Source organism: Octopus sinensis, linkage group LG3 (genome assembly GCF_006345805.1).
Source record: "Octopus sinensis linkage group LG3, ASM634580v1, whole genome shotgun sequence".
Classification (NCBI taxonomy): Eukaryota; Metazoa; Mollusca; class Cephalopoda; order Octopoda; family Octopodidae; genus Octopus; species Octopus sinensis.
The window spans coordinates 58,106,146-58,122,267 of record NC_042999.1 but is presented as its reverse complement, the minus strand read 5'-3'; the positions used below and the strand labels follow the sequence as shown (position 1 = coordinate 58,122,267).

General features: G+C 36.7%; 1 protein-coding gene across 5 annotated transcripts in view; it reads left to right on the top strand.

Moving 5' to 3' along the window:
• LOC115209269 overlaps positions 1-16,122 on the top strand; it is a 78,960-nt gene that overhangs the window by 17,125 nt on the left and 45,713 nt on the right. For 2 of the 5 annotated variants that reach the window (XM_036501012.1, XM_029777571.2), the window contains exons 1-2: positions 6,211-6,267; positions 11,317-11,687. In XM_036501012.1, coding sequence (XP_036356905.1) covers positions 11,351-11,687 — 337 coding nt within the window. In that variant the 5' untranslated portion in view covers positions 6,211-6,267; positions 11,317-11,350. Of the gene's footprint in view, positions 424-6,210; positions 6,268-11,316; positions 11,688-16,122 lie in introns of those variants that run through there. The other 3 variants (XM_029777573.2, XM_036501011.1, XM_029777572.2) reach the window with 3 other exon arrangements.

The following is a 16,122-nucleotide window of genomic DNA, read 5'->3' as shown; positions in this document are numbered from 1 at the left end:
CGATTGTAATCTACTTTTTTTTTATTTCCCGTCACTTATAAAGTGTTTATTTTGTTTTTTTAAATCTCGCTCTACGCCTTCTTGCGAGCAGCAGCATAAGGAGGAGGAAGGTGAAGGAACAGTGATGTCATGATGCTGATGATGAAATTAATTTCGCCCAACTTCTTTATATAATCACTTTCAGTTTTGTTTCGCGTGCAGTTCGGGAGAGGCGCTCCTTATAATATAAATTATTTCCTTACGTTGGTTGGTCGGTTATTTTGTACCTTCTATTCCTTTTACACACACTCATATAAATATATATATATAGTCTTTGTGCACAGATTGTCGATATATATCCGTGTCATAAACATCAAATTTGTCCCTTACTCTATTTGGGCTTATAAGCATCAAACTTCTAAACAATCAGCTTTGATATGGAATGTAAGTGTAAACAATTTTTCTTTCTTTCTTATCCTGATATTTTTCAATTTACTAATTTTAGTCTTGGATTGAAATATAATTTCATATATTTGCTAACTGTTTGCAATTTTCTTTTTCAATTGTGTTCTCTGTTTTGTCCAATTTTCTAATTTAATTTTGTAAAACTGTAAACAATAGAAGTTCAGGCGATCGCCTGTATTGTTTATACACTGTCTGAGAAAGGAAAAACGGTATTGTCACCACTGGAATACTTTGAATCATAAGGCCTGCCTAACCAAAGCTAACCTGGGGCTAAACAAACAACTGGAGTTATAAAATTAAAATAACTGTAAAAGACTGAACTATTTCCTTAAATAATGTCTGCGGACAACATCTTGAAAGAGAAACGTAGACAAATGTCAATAGTTAAGATATTGAACGTAATTTACGACTAGACCCAAAAGTTCCCCGTAAGAAATTCGAAGTTAGTTCAACTGATAACATTCTTAATTATATATAATTAAAAAACAAAACGTAATTTGATATTAAAGTCTATAGAATGTTACACAACCTATATATATATTTTTATTTATTTAACTATAATAACACGTTTTATTAAACTATTTTCTGAAATGGCCTTACCAGAAGTATTTTGCACTGGTTGACAGAGCGAATTGTTGATAAAGCACTTTCTTTGCGATTACTAAGTGAAAGCAGCTACAACAACGGACAAAATATGAAACAGTATTTTTCTTTAGTTCTTCCGTACCCGGTTTATCTTTACCATTCATATCCTTTGGATCGAGAGCAGTAAGAAACTGGGGATAGATTCTAACGATAAGTAATCTTTATAGTCCAAAATAGTGAATATTAACGTCTTCAATTGAATTGAAATTTTAGATAGGTTGAAGTGTTTTGTCGAAGTATAAAATGTCTACACTGGGACATGGTAGGATTAATATGGGTTTTTCACTCAGAAATTTCTGTAGAAATTGTTCCTATCATTGTTATGAAATCTAAAACACACCGCCTCTCTTTACCAATGTGGGTAGGTATCAACTGTGAAATTATAAGTACTTCATATGGAAAAATGAGATGCTGGTACCAGTAACATGGACCTCTGTAAGCCCAACGCATTAAGGGCTTCTCTACATCAGTGGTTCTCGATGAGATTTTGTTAAAATTTATGATCAAAGCACAAGATATTTTCACAATTTTTTATACAGTTCCTAATAATATTTAATTCTAAAAGTATATTAGGATTTTTTAAACATTGAATGGCTATGAAGGGCCACCCTAGTAAAATAGGAATCGAAGGGGTCCATAGATAAAGAATAATTGAGAACCCTTGCTCTATATGATCGTTTGAACTGTTAGAAATAGCAGTTAAATCTCCATCAATTTACAATCTCATCAACACATTCTTGTGTTTAAAATTCTTATGATAAGGAAAAAGAAGGGAAAAGAGTAGTAGGCGTTTTGGTGTAACTATGTGTGTCACCAAACATTAATATCAAATTGTGATTAGGGTTACATCTATGGTAGGTTATTTGTGGAGGCACAAATTTGTTATTTGTTAGAGCAGCTGACTCGTGGTCGAGGGATCGCGGGTTCGAATCTCAGACCGAGCGATGTGTGTGTGTTTATGAGCGAAACACCTAAGCTGCACGCGGCTCCGGCAAAAGATAATGGCGAACATATGCTGACTCTTTCGCCACAGTTTCCTCTCACTCTTTCTTCCTGCATCTTGCAGCTCACCTGTGACGTACCGGCGTCCCATCCAGGTGGGGAACCGATATGCCAAGGAAACCGGTCCTTATGAGCCAGGCATGGCTCGAGAAGGAACAAACAATGGTAGGTTATTTAATTTGAGTGTTATTGATAATACTGAATAACTCACTATTATGAGTAGTAATGGTTGGAACGCTTCTGATCGTAGGGCTACTCAATAAGGGCTTATCCAAAGTTAAACAACAATAGTTTCTGTATATCATCACTCTTGTATATTATTACTACTTGCTAAAAGTTGTAGTAACATCTCTAAAACGAACATCAAGATTACGAAGTATTGCACTGTTCATTTTCCATGTTGGCATGGGTTGGACGGTTTGACTGAAGCTAGCAAACTGTTCAGGCACTGATGTCTGTTTTGGCATGGTTACTACGGCTCAATGGCCTTCCTAATGCAACCACTTCATAGACTGTGGTGGGTACTTTTTACATCTCACTGGCCTGGGCGTATTTATGTGACATTGACATGAATGCATTGTACGTAGTACTGGTACAAGTGAATGAGGTAACTTTAAAAAGATGTAACTCTAAAAAAAAGTTAGTCTTAGAAAGTTGAAGTGAAAAGTAGTATATCATTAAGGATTAGTAGAGACAAGTTAGGATTTCTAACATAAACACACGTTAATACATTATGGAAGAGGGAACTGTAGCTTAAATTAATCCTGGTGCTAGTATTCATTTAATTGATCACTAAAAGATTAATGACAAAGTCAACCACCGTGTGATATGAACTCAGAATATAAAAAAGTATTACTATATACTACAGGGCATTTTGTCCAGCACTTGACCAATTCTACCACTGCATAAGAGAAAAAGAATATATTGGTTGAGAGTAGAAATATAGGAACAGGCCAAAGATTAGAAACAAAGTTTAGAAGGCTGAGTATGACCTTTTCATGACTATTGAGACTGGCTAGAAGGAAGAAAGGAATTTGTTTTCAGACTAAGACCTTGTATCATCTCTTGTGAAAGGTAGAAGAATCAAGTTTGCTGGACATTGTTGTAGAGCTGAAAACGAGGTAATTTCTACTCTTCTCCTCTGGAAGCCATCTGCTCGCGATACCAGAGGGTGCACACTCTCCTACCCTGATGTAATCTCCTGGGATACAGGCATCCAGCAACAGGACCTCCGTAATGCTATGATGGACCGTGAAGTCTGGCGTAACATAGTAAATGGGTTGGACAGTTTGACCAGAGCTGACAAGCAGGAGAGTTGCACCAGGTTCCAGTTTAATTTGGCTTGGTTTGTGTGGTTGGATGCCCTTCCTAACGCCAACATCATCATCATTTAACGTCCGCTTTCCATGCTAGCATGGGTTGGACGATTTGACTGAGGTTTGGCGAACCAGACTCCAATCTGATCTGGCAGAGTTTCTACAGCTTGATGCCCTTCCTAACGCCAATCACTCCGAGAGTGTAGTGGGTGCTTTTACGTGCCACCAGCATGAGGGCCAGTTTGGTGGTACTGGCAACGACCACGCCCAAATGGTGCTTTTTACGTGCCACCTGCACAGGAGCCAGTCCAGCGGCACTGGCGACGACCTCGTTCGAATATTTCACATGCCACCAGCACAAGTGCTAGTAAGGCGGCGCGGTAACGATCACCACTTTACAAAGTGTGCTGGGTGCCTTTTACTCCATTTGGTGAATAATAGTGAAAAATATAAAAAGGAAAACACGCAGAAATTTTATGCTGAACAAAATATATATATACTTTTTCATTTTTTTACTTGTTTCAGTCATTTGACTGTGACCATGCTGGAGCACCACCTTAAAGGGTTTTTAGTCAAAGAAATCGACTCCAGGACTTATTCTTTGTAAGCCTGGTATTTATTCTATCAATCTCTTTTGCTGAACTGCTAAGTAACAGGGACATAAATACCAGCATCGATTGTCAAGCAATAGCGGGGGTGGAGGACAAACACAGACACATAAATATATACATACAAACATACATACATATATATATAACAGGCTTCTTTCAGTTTCCTTCTACCAAATCCACTTACAAGGCTTTGGCAAGCCTGAGGCTATAACAGAAGACACTTGCCCAAGGTGCCATGCAGTGGGACTGAACCCGGAAGCTTCTTACCACACAGCCATGCCTATATATTTTCATGAAATAAGATATTTACATAGTCATCCAGTTTCATGTTTGCTAATCGTAACTATAAATTTAGAGATAATATTACAATTTCAGGCTGTCATAAGTTTTCATTCCATGTTAGTAGGAAGAAGGATGTTAATCATTTACAGAATTGTAACGTTTATATATATATGATTAGCACAAATGAAACCGGATGACTATGTAATTATTTTATTTCACAAAATATCATGGATGTAGTGACAAGTGACCAAGACCTTTGGTGATATACCATGCTTGTGTAGACCTGTTAAGCCAAGTGAGACCATAGTCGTGACTGAAGCCGGTGTCAGGTCAATAGCACCCATGCCAGTGTCATGTAAAAAGCACCCACTACACTCTTGGAGTGGTTGGCATTAGGAAGGGCATCCAGCCATAGAAATCTTGCCAAATCAGATCAGAACCTGGTGCAGCTCCCTGGCTTACCAGTTTTCAGTCAAACCATCCAACACATGTCATGTACAAGTGCGTGTGTGTGTGTGTGTGTGTGTGCATATATATATATTACCTTTTATCTTTTTCTTGTTTCAATCATTAGACTGCAGCCATTCTGAGGCACTGCCTTGAAGGGTTTTAGTTAAACAAATCAACCCCAGTATTTATTTTTTAACCCTAGTACTTATTCTATCAGTCTCTTGGTATATCAGTAAGTTACAGGGTTGTAAATTTCAAACCTGGGTTCTCATTCCTAAAGTATTTTTAGATGTTATTATTATTATTCAGGTCACTGCCTAGAATCGAACTCGGAATCTTGGAATTAGTTGCCTGCGCTCTTTACCACTATGCCATGTGCCCATGTATCATGCTGTAGGTCTGAATTTGGAACCCACAGGCATATGGCGTAGTGGTTAAGAGCGCGGGCTACTAACCCCAAGATTCTGAGTCTGATTCCAGGCAGTGACCTGAATAATAATAATAATAATAACATCTAAAAAATACCTTAGGAATGAGAACCCATGTTTGAAATTTCCGCAAGACGCCTGATGAAGGCTGGAGGGTATATCAGCCAACATGTGTTAAGGACAAACAAGGTGTTTAATATCTAATTTCATATATATGAGTGGCTGTGTGGTAAGTAGCTTGTTTACCAACCACATGGTTCCTGGTTCAGTCCCACTGAGTGGCACCTTGGCCAAGTCTCTTCTATTATAGCCTCGGGTCGACCAAAGCCTTGTAAGTGGATTTGGTAGACGGAAACTGAAAGAAGCCTGTCGTATATATGTATATATATATATATATATATATATATATATATATATATGTGTGTGTGTGTGTGTATATGTTTGTGTGTCTGTGTTTGTCCCCACAACATCGCTTGACAACCGATGCTGGTGTGTTTACGTCGCTGTAACTTAGCGTTTCGGTAAAAGAGACCGATAGAATAAGTACTAGGCTTACAAAGAATAAGTCCTAGGGTCGATTTGCTCGACTAAAGGCAGTGCTCCAGCATGGCCACAGTCAAATGACTGAAACAAGTAAAAGATTAAAAAAAAAAAAAGAGTATATATATATTTGTGTGTGTATGGGAAATTGATATAAGAAATATAATTTGATATAAATTTTTATTAAAATACCAGCAATTTGCTTACATTTAGCATCTCTGACCGTCACTCACTCCTACTCCATTTGTTTTAGTTTCCCCTTTCCCAGTATGACCAACAGAACACATTGCATTTTATCATATACAAGATTAATCTTTCTAATTAATTATATATATATATATATCCTTTCAATGCAGTTAGCTTATGCAAGCTCTTGTTTATCTTAATTGTGTGTGATTCCTTGTTCTGTAATCAGAATTGTTAATGTGTTTTTTTGTTTGTTTGTTTTTTATTAATTGGTTCATTTAAATCTGTTTTTGTTTATTCATATAGTTGAAAAAAAAAAGAAGTTTTTGGAAGATCTTGAAGTAGATTTAGATTCTGGTACAGGTTCGTATGTTTTGTTGAGTATATATATTATTATTTTTGATTAGTTTACCTTACATTTTGGTGGAGTTGAGAAAATAAGTACTGTATTTTCCCATGTATAAGAGGCACTCTCACATGAGACAAACCCCTACTCTTTTGTGGAAAAAACAAATTTAATGTTTCATCTTCCACTCAGCATCACATCTCTAATACAGTTGCATTAAACATGTGGCAATTTTTTGATCCATTTAAAAATTAAAAAAAAAAAAAAGGACATCTTATACACTGGCATATACAGTACTAATAATATTCTTGAATTAAGATAATTCCTTATGCCCTTTCCTGTTTAAAAATGATCTTGTGTTTCTAAAAAGGTAAATTCTTTATTAATGAGCTAATGATGATAAATTTTCAAACTGAACATTAAATTGTAATGATTTCACCTGTTGTGGAAGACGTTCAAATGGGTCATATGTACTCTACTTCCTTATCTAAGTTGTAACAAAAGAATTACTCTAATAATTTACTGCTATCCCAAAATAAAGAAGTAGATTAAATAGAAACATCAAGTATTTTAAAATGAACAATAGAAAATAAGGTCTGCCCACAAGATCTGTATATGACAAATATTACAGATAACTCTTTGTCAATACGGAAGAGGTGTAAATTTTAAATAGGCTTGCTGTTGCTCTCTTAATATTCCTGCTACACTCTTTCCTACTGCTACTACTACTCTTTCTTTTACTACCTTGTACCTTTTCTAATGCTACTACAATTCTTTCTATTGCTCTGAATTTATACAACTGGTACGTTATTATTAAATAATGTACCTGTCCTTTCCTACTGTACCTCATTTTCCAGACTGTGTGCTAAACACTCACCTGATCATCTCATCCAAGAACGATAACCTTCTGAAACATGCTCCCTGCCCACATCTTCCCTACAACCATGAAACAACAGAAGTTCATATTGAATCTTTAATTCCATAAGCCACCACTTGTCTGCGTAAGATGCAATATTCAGACACGCCAGTGAGAGTTCACCTTCACACTGACTCAACTGGTGAAAAATAACCACTTAATCTATGCTAAATCACACTGCACCATCTTAAATAGTTAATGATTCATTGGAAAATGTAGTCCATGATATACAGAAAGACAAGCTGGTCACAGCTGGAACACTTTTTATCATATGTATACTTGCTGAGAGTTGAACCATAGTTTAAACAATAATAACCCGTGCAAAGGAGCGAAAGATATGATCATGGTCCATTTTCATTAAGCTGTATATAATAATATATTTTAATATATTTTCCTCAAGCTGTATAATATATTTAAAAATACAGAATTTGTTTTTTCTTTTTTTTTTTGTTATGTCTACCCTACAAATCTATGGCAGTTTCAGTCTCCAGTTGTTGCCATTTCACTTAATATGTCTGATCAGTGCATATAATTAATTAAAAAAAGTGTTATTTTTATGTGTTTATGTCACATAGTATGCTTTTCAGACAAGGTCACAGAGAACTGAAAAGAGTGATATAATTTACAGCGTTGCAGATCCACTGAGCTAATCCCAGTGTGAATAATTAAACATTAATCATTAAAACTTGATGATGTTTCTCATTATTGTTGTTAGTGCTAAGCCTTCGAATCAACTTTGATGACAAACCTAGTATCAAAAATCATTCAAGCTATAATCATCCTGCCTAATTTTCATGAAATAAGTTGTTTGGCTAAGATGAGGTGTAGTAGTTTTTCAACAAAAAAGTAACCTCACCTATATTATCAAATGTATGTATTCTTTTTAAAGATGGTAGTGTGTTATTTTAGGAAATTTAGTTGTTATTTCTTATTTCTTTATTGCCCACAAGGGGCTAAACATAGAGGGGACAAACAAGGACAGACAAACGGATTAAGTCGATTATATTGACCCCAGTGTGTAACAGGTACTTATTTAATCAACCCTGAAAGAATGAAAGGCAAAGTTGATCTCGGCAGAATTTGAACTCAGGACGTAACGGTAAACGAAATACCCATTCTTTACTACCCACAAGGGGCTAAACACAGACAGGACAAATAAGGACAGACAAAGGGATTAAGTCGATTATATCGACCCCAGTGCACAACTGGTACTTATTTAATTGACCCCGAAAGGATGAAAGGCAAAGTCGACCTCAGCGGAATTTGAACTCAGAACGTAAAGGCAGACAAAATACTGCTAAGCATTTTGCCCAGTGTGCTAACGTTTCTGCCAGTTCGTCACCTTAGTTGTTATTTCTAGCATCCAGATTACCTATGTAGTTGAGCTACCATGAAGAGGTTCTTTTGTTGACCTGTTGATGATGATGATGATGGTAATACCTGAAGAGACCATAGTCTCCCACTCAGCAATTTTCACTGTAAGAAGTATAACTTTGGGCAAGTATTTGTTGGCTGACCCAATTTAGCTATTGAACACTTGCATTTTACTGTTGCTTGTGTTCATTTCAATTTCATAGAAAAGGAATTAGGTAGAAATACTGGTTGTTTGACGATAATATTCAAAACGACTAATATTTTGATTTATTTTGTTATTTTTCTATCTCACTATTTTTAGCATTGTATTTCATTAATCTCCTAAAATAGTAAATTTCAGTTTATCTTTCCCTTTCTTTTCTTTGTCTTTTGATAAGAAAAAAAAAAGAGGAAAAATGATTAACATGGATTTCTTTTAACATTTAAAAATGTTTAAAGTTTTTCTAATATATTTTCATTCTTAACACTTTTTGAACTAACTTGTGTTATGTTCTATTATTAATTCCATTCACATTTAAGATGTCTTATAGCAGTGGTTTCCAAACTCAGATTAATTACCCCACCTTGGGTAAAATCCATATTTGGCTGGGATAATATCAGTGATGCAAGGATAAGTACTTTACCCATTCTGCCAACCCAATGCTTCCTTCCACGCTTTCTCCCAAATGACTGCATAATAATTAATAGAAGAAATAGTAGTAGTAATAATGATGATGATTTCTTTCATAACCACAAGGTCTCAAATTTGGGTGGGGGTGTTGCTAATTTAATAAACTCCAGTACTTGATATATACTTTATTTTGTAACCGCAGTATATCATCATCATGGCTCGGCTTCGCGAATGAAGATCAGGAAGGCTGTCCATATTGCATGCATCCATGCTCATGACTGACAAGTCTGATATAGGAAAGGCAGGTCCGTGAGCAGTGCCCACAGACAAAGGTAACATCCGGTGTGGTGTCAGAAGTGGCTCGCACCTTCCTCCTGCGTCTCTTGTCTTTAAGTGCGTCTCTTCTTTGTTCCTCAAACTTGCTGACTGCGTTGAAGATTGTGTGGCACCAGACATCACGGTCTGCAGCCAGGTCTGACCAGCATTGGTAGTTAATATGATATGCTGTTAGAGACCTCTTGAGGCAGTCTTTGTAGCGCTTCCTTATTTTATTGATTCCAGAAAGATGAAAGACAAAGTTGACTTCGATAGAATTTTAAATAATATTAGGTCACAGATTCTTGGTGAGATTTGAGCTCAGAAGTTAGAGTAAAAATAATAACTCTGTATAATTGCTACTTTATAAAATAATACAAACTTAGCAGGATCACTACCAAATAATATAACACAACACAAATTCTACACCACCAATACCCAATAAAATAGTACAACATATGCGCTTGTATAAATGATACCCAGCACTAAGGCACCAACAATTCACATTTATTACCCATCAATATAATCCAACCCACACAGCACATACTCCACACCATGGGCCCCTAACCATTGGGCTGCAAACCAGCCAGATCATGGATCATTTGAAACAGGGTTACAAAGAAAGAATAAATTTTTTAATTTTATTTCTACTTTATTGACTATCACAGTCTGAAGGGCATTATATATGTTTCTTTATTGCCCATAAGGGGCTAAACATAGAGGGGACAAACGGATTAAGTCAATTGCATCAACCCCAGTGCGTAACTGGTACTTAATTTATCGATCCCTGAAAGGATGAAAGGCAAAGTCAACCTTGGCAGAATTTGAACTCAGAACGTAACAGCAGACAAAATACCACTAAGCATTTCGCCTGGCGTGCTAACGTTTCTGCCAACTCAGTGCCTTATATGAGTGTCTTGTATATGCTGTAACTAAATGATATATTATGCATTTTGTGTTTTATGCACATGATCCCCTGGTCCATGAAAAATTGTCTTGATGATACCAGTCTGTGGTGCCAAAAAGTTGGGAACTGCTGCTCTACACAATCACTGGCCAATACCAAAACACAACACCGATCTCATAGGATGTATAAAATATGAACCCTATCTAACAAAATAACACAGTTCACATTGTCCATGCTCTACACAACATATGGAAAGCTAAAATAATACTGAAGCAACAAAACTGATTTCGAAGTCAAACTAAATTCTATATTCTGCCCGCACATTCATCATCATCATCATTTATTGTTTTAAACCTGGGTTTTGTGCCCATTAACAGCGGTGGCCAGATCTTCCTCAATGCCATAGCAACTGAGGTAGGCAGGTGCAGCCCACCCCAACCTTTGGGCTGGCTGGTGTCCATTCTCCTTTGCTATCATGAGGCTTTTTTTGGAGCTGGATTTTCTACATTGAGCATGCATTTGCTTACTCCAAACCTCACTTTCTAGACATTAGCAATCCTGAGACCAAGGCCTCTACCACGATTTTTAAGAAATGTGGTGGAAAATTAGCTCAGGAAGGCAGGGATGCTACTTCCTGAGACCCCTTTCAGAGCCCCCCCTCCTACACACGTTAGAAACACTAAATTACACCTGGTGGTAAAAACTCTCATAAAACTGTTTAAAATTTGATAAACAATAATAACAGCTTCAACCATAATAATAATAATAAAATAATAAAAGAATTGAACCCACAGTCTTATGACTGTGAACCCAATTCCTAACCACAAGGCTGTATGCCTTCAATAATAATTCAATAATTCTTTCATAACAGTTGGATGCATTTAACATCACTCTGACTTGAAGTTATAAAAGGTTCTCTCAAAATATTTTATATATTTTATTAGACAGTTTCTTTACTAGGACTTGTATTCATCAACAATGCATGCTGTAAAGGATAGCCTTTTGTCTGCTCAAGATATGCCGATACAAAAGAGAAAACATCGAAAAAATTACGCAGAGACAAGACAAAGAATGCGGTGGACAAAGGAAATGAATTTAGAGATTGTCCACTGCTACTTCAAGGCCATTATAAATTCTTCCACATCATACAGGCAATCAATGCATCGATACTGGAAACAACTATACCCTGATACAACCTTCACCGAACAAAGAATAGCTGATCAGAAAAAACAAATATTCTGCCATGCGAATAATACCAACACACTCGGTAAGAGAGGACATTGGTTGACAAACTTAGAAATCGAGGCTATAAAGTGTGAGTGTTACAATTTATTTGATGGTGCTGTAAATTGGGGAAAGGATGGTAGCAATGTTAATAATAGTGATGATGATGATAGTGTTATCATTACTATTATTTTATTAATGTCACTGATGAACTTAAGAAACAGCAATGTTAAAGATGTAGATATACTGCAATGTCATATTTTTTCAGTGGAAACTAAACTGCGAGTTGACAACAGATATATCAGCAACAACTGACAAATTTACATAGAACATACCAAAGTATTATGGGATGTTTGATATTCATAGAGATCAGTTCACTAAACACAGATCTGATATTGTAGTTGTCTGCTAAGTGGGTACAGGTATAGTTGTGTGGTTAAGGAAGTTTGCTTCACAACTAGGAAGTTTCTAGTTCAGTCCCACTGTATGGCACCTTACACCTTAGGTAAATGTTTTCTATGTTAGCCTTGAGTCGACCAGTACCTTATGAGTGAAATTTGGTATATGTTTGGATGTTGTCAGCGGGACCATTCTTGTTCTTTCTTATCAGGTTAACTTAATCAACTGTTTTAACATCACCACCTGGTCCTTGAGTACTTTAGTATAGTCTGCTCTGTCTGCAATCAAATTAGGGCTCCTGTCTGAGGTTTGATACTTTCCTGTCTTCTTCCCTTTTTCCCACCAGTTACAGAAATCCTGGAAAGTGCCATGGGTATTGTCTTTCCTTTCTTGACTAAGCTAAATTGATATAAAGCCTGTTGACCATAGTATAGTCCATCTTTATCGCTGTCATCATCACCACCACCATTATCATTGTTTTAGCATCTATTTTTTCTATGCTGGCATAAGTTCTGACCTCTTCATCTCTTCCTAAGGCTTCTTCTGATAAGGGGTACCTTCGATTGTTAGCACTTATATTCTAGTTCTTTGCATGTCTATACCAAGGCAACTGTCTCTCGTGCATGTATCGGCCAATGCCTCTAATGCCCAGCCACTCTTTCAGCTCGCTTGTACTTCAGTACTTTAACTTTCATGCATGTCAATGTCTTCCATATGCAAATCATTTCTCTCTAACCTTTCTCACTACCATACAGTATTGTAGAAGGTGTCTCTATACTTGTAGTCCTCAGTGCACCTCAAGGGCCTTTGTTGATGCACCATAGATTTTTTAATAAGATTTACAGCTTTAGAAAATCCATACTAATGCTTCATCTTACAATTCATTTTTTTTTTTTAATATATGCAAGTATTATTACAAAAATAAAGGTAAGCAAAATTTTTCCTTTTTTCTCCTAAAGTTTTAAATTTACAACAGTTTCTATTTTTCAAGTTTTCCATGTGAAGTGCACTAGTCGTTTTTTCATTTTAATGATATCTTGTGCACTGCAAAATCAAACAGGTTGAGAACCACCAACCGACCAGGAACAAATTTCCTTCAAATAAATCACATGTTCTGTTGCATATGAAGGATATATAGGACTATGTGGGCCTAGATATACAAAAATATGGGATGGTCATAATTTGAATGCTTTTAAAAATAGGTCTGTTTGTTCAGGCCATAAAACTTAGCTTCTCACTTTTAGAAAATCAACTGACTCTGGGAACTTGAGCTAGAAATATGGAGCGCTGGGTTAATTCTTGTGATAATTCCATTCTACTCAACAGCTATGGGAGAATACTTACCGAATTTGTTCCTCATGCTAGAGATAGCAGTAAAATCAACCTCAAAATATACCCTACCATCTGACATGTCCACAAGACATATTAGAAAATGTAATTGCTCATACTTCTAAAAAGACTGGATGATCATGGCTGGGATACCTTTTATCATACGTAGACCTGAAGCTAAAGAGCAACAACAATAAATAAAATTAAATAAAAACCACATTACCCAAAATTGTATTGTTTTCTAAGAAATTATACATTTACATGTTGTTTAGCTCCAGGTCAGTCCTGATTGAGTACACCAAAGATTAAAGGCTGTCCAACCTTAACCATCCTGTAATTTTTTTTCTGAACATAGTCTACCTATATAACCACTGTATCCAATAAATATGATCTGACATAATGTTTTTAATTCAACAGCCAAGTTGGTGTAATTTCTTAGCTTTTCATCGAGCTTCTGCACAACAATATATTTGATCATTCAGTGTTGCTTTTTCTATATTCTTGTTTTAGTTTCTACCATTGAAACTGTAGCCATGCCGTCACACCACCATCAGTGGTTTAATTGAGCATGTGAACACTAATTTTTATTTCCTGTCTGGTGCTTATTATATTGAACTTAAGTTACAGGACATGAAAACTACAAAATATTGGGCCATCCCATAAATAATGTGGGTTTTTTTATATGTCCTTTATTTTTCAAAATTAAGATAAACAAAGTTCTTTTTTAACCTAAAATATAGTCTCCTTCATTTTCTACAATGCTCTTCCCGCTGTCTGGTAGACTTGCAAAGCCCCTCTTCCAAAATTCACTTGTCTGTGATGAAAAATACTCCTCCAGTATTGTTCTGACCTTATCTACAGAATTCATATTTTTTCTGTCCAAATGATTTTCATGACTGCGGAAATAATGATAATCAGATGGGGCAATGTCCAGTGAATACGGTGGGTGGGGTATAGTTTCTCTTTCAAACTGCTCCAGCCTTTGGAATGTCATCCTTGCTGTGTGTGGCTGAACATTATCCTGATGGAAGAGCACCTTTTGTCTTGAAACCAAAGATGGTCGTTTTTCTTCTAGTGCTGACTTAAGCTACTCACATTAGATCTCCTTTGTTATCATTTGGTTTGGGTTTAAAAGTTCAAAGTGGACTAAACCTTTCATATCCCTCCAAATAGATAACAACACTTTATATGGGTGAAAACCTTCTTTAGCCTGGGATGCCAGTGTTTCTCCTTTCCCTACCCACTGTCTTTGGCACTTCACATTTTTATAGAGAACCCATTCTTCATCACCAGTCACTATTTGGTCCAAAAATGGTTCATTCATGAGATGTGGCAGCAAAGAAGAAAATACATTCACTCTCTCCGTGCAATAAGACTTGGAAAGTTTGTGAGGAACCCATTGACCCAATTTGCTGACTTTTCTGGTGGCACACAGGTATCAATGAATGGTTGAATGACCAAATCCAAGCTTCTCTGCTAGTTCTTCAACAGTTGCAATGAGATTTTGTTCCATCAGGGTTTTCAGGACATCCTCGTCAAGTTCTACAGATCTTCCAGGATGAGGCTCATCTTCTAGGCTGTAGTTTCCAGCTCAGAATTTCTGGAACCACCATTAACACTGGCTTACGTTTATTGTCCAATCCCCATATACTTCATTAATATTCCTCACACTTTCCATTGCATTGTTGCCTTTATTGAACTCATGAAACAAAATATGCCAAATATGCTCCTTTGTCACTTCCATTATAGCTTTGAAAAAGATAACTGTTAAAATCGAACTGCACTCTTCAAAACTTGCGCTAAGAATAAGTACAAGGTAAAATTACTACCTGCTTTTATAGCAAGTTGATACAGGTAGTTTATCCCTTCCCCCTCCAATTTTTAGTTCATGCAAGTGAAAAAACTGCATTATTTATGGGATGACCCAATATAAACAACACTGGTCTTTTGATCAATGTGAAGTGTAAACAAAGACATGGACACACACACACAGTGGAGGCACATGGCCTAGTGGTTAGAGCAGCAGTCGAGGGATCGCGGGTTTGAATCTCAGACCGGGTGATGTGTGTATTTATGAGCGAAACACCTAAGCTCCACATGTCTCTGGCAGAAGGTAATGGCAAACTTCTGCTGACTCTTTCGTCACAACTTTCTCTCATTCTTTCCTCCTGCATCTTGCAGCTCACCTGTGACGGACTGGCGTCCCATCCAGGTGGGGAACCTTTATGCCAAGGAAACCAGAAACCGGCCCTTATGAGCCAGGGTTGGCTCGAGAAGGAACACACACACACACACACACACACACACACACACACACACACACAGAGTTTCTCTCAACAAATTTCACACACAGCTGTTGGTCAACTCTAGTCATTTGCTCATAATGCCACTTAGTGGGATTAAGCTCAGTCATGTGGTTGCAAAGTGAACTTCTTAACCACACAACCAAGTGCCATCCTAAAGCATGAACTCACAAAGCATTTACCCCAGGGCCTCACAGGTCTAGGGGTTCAATTCTACTTTGTGTATACTATGGCTATCTATCAATAGCTAAATACTACTAGACCCAGTACATTGATTTTCCCAAGGGCCTATAATGCTATTAAGACTGCCTTGTATAGAACCATGCTTACTAGATCAATAATTAGTGAACTTTTGTCATGGAAAATTATATCTGGCCTAGTATGCGCTCTCTGGTGTTCTGTCAATAATTAGTTTGCTTTTGTCATTGAAAATAATCTTCACAACTTTTCTGTCAAGGATCTAGACTACGCAGATGACATTGCGATACTTGGCGA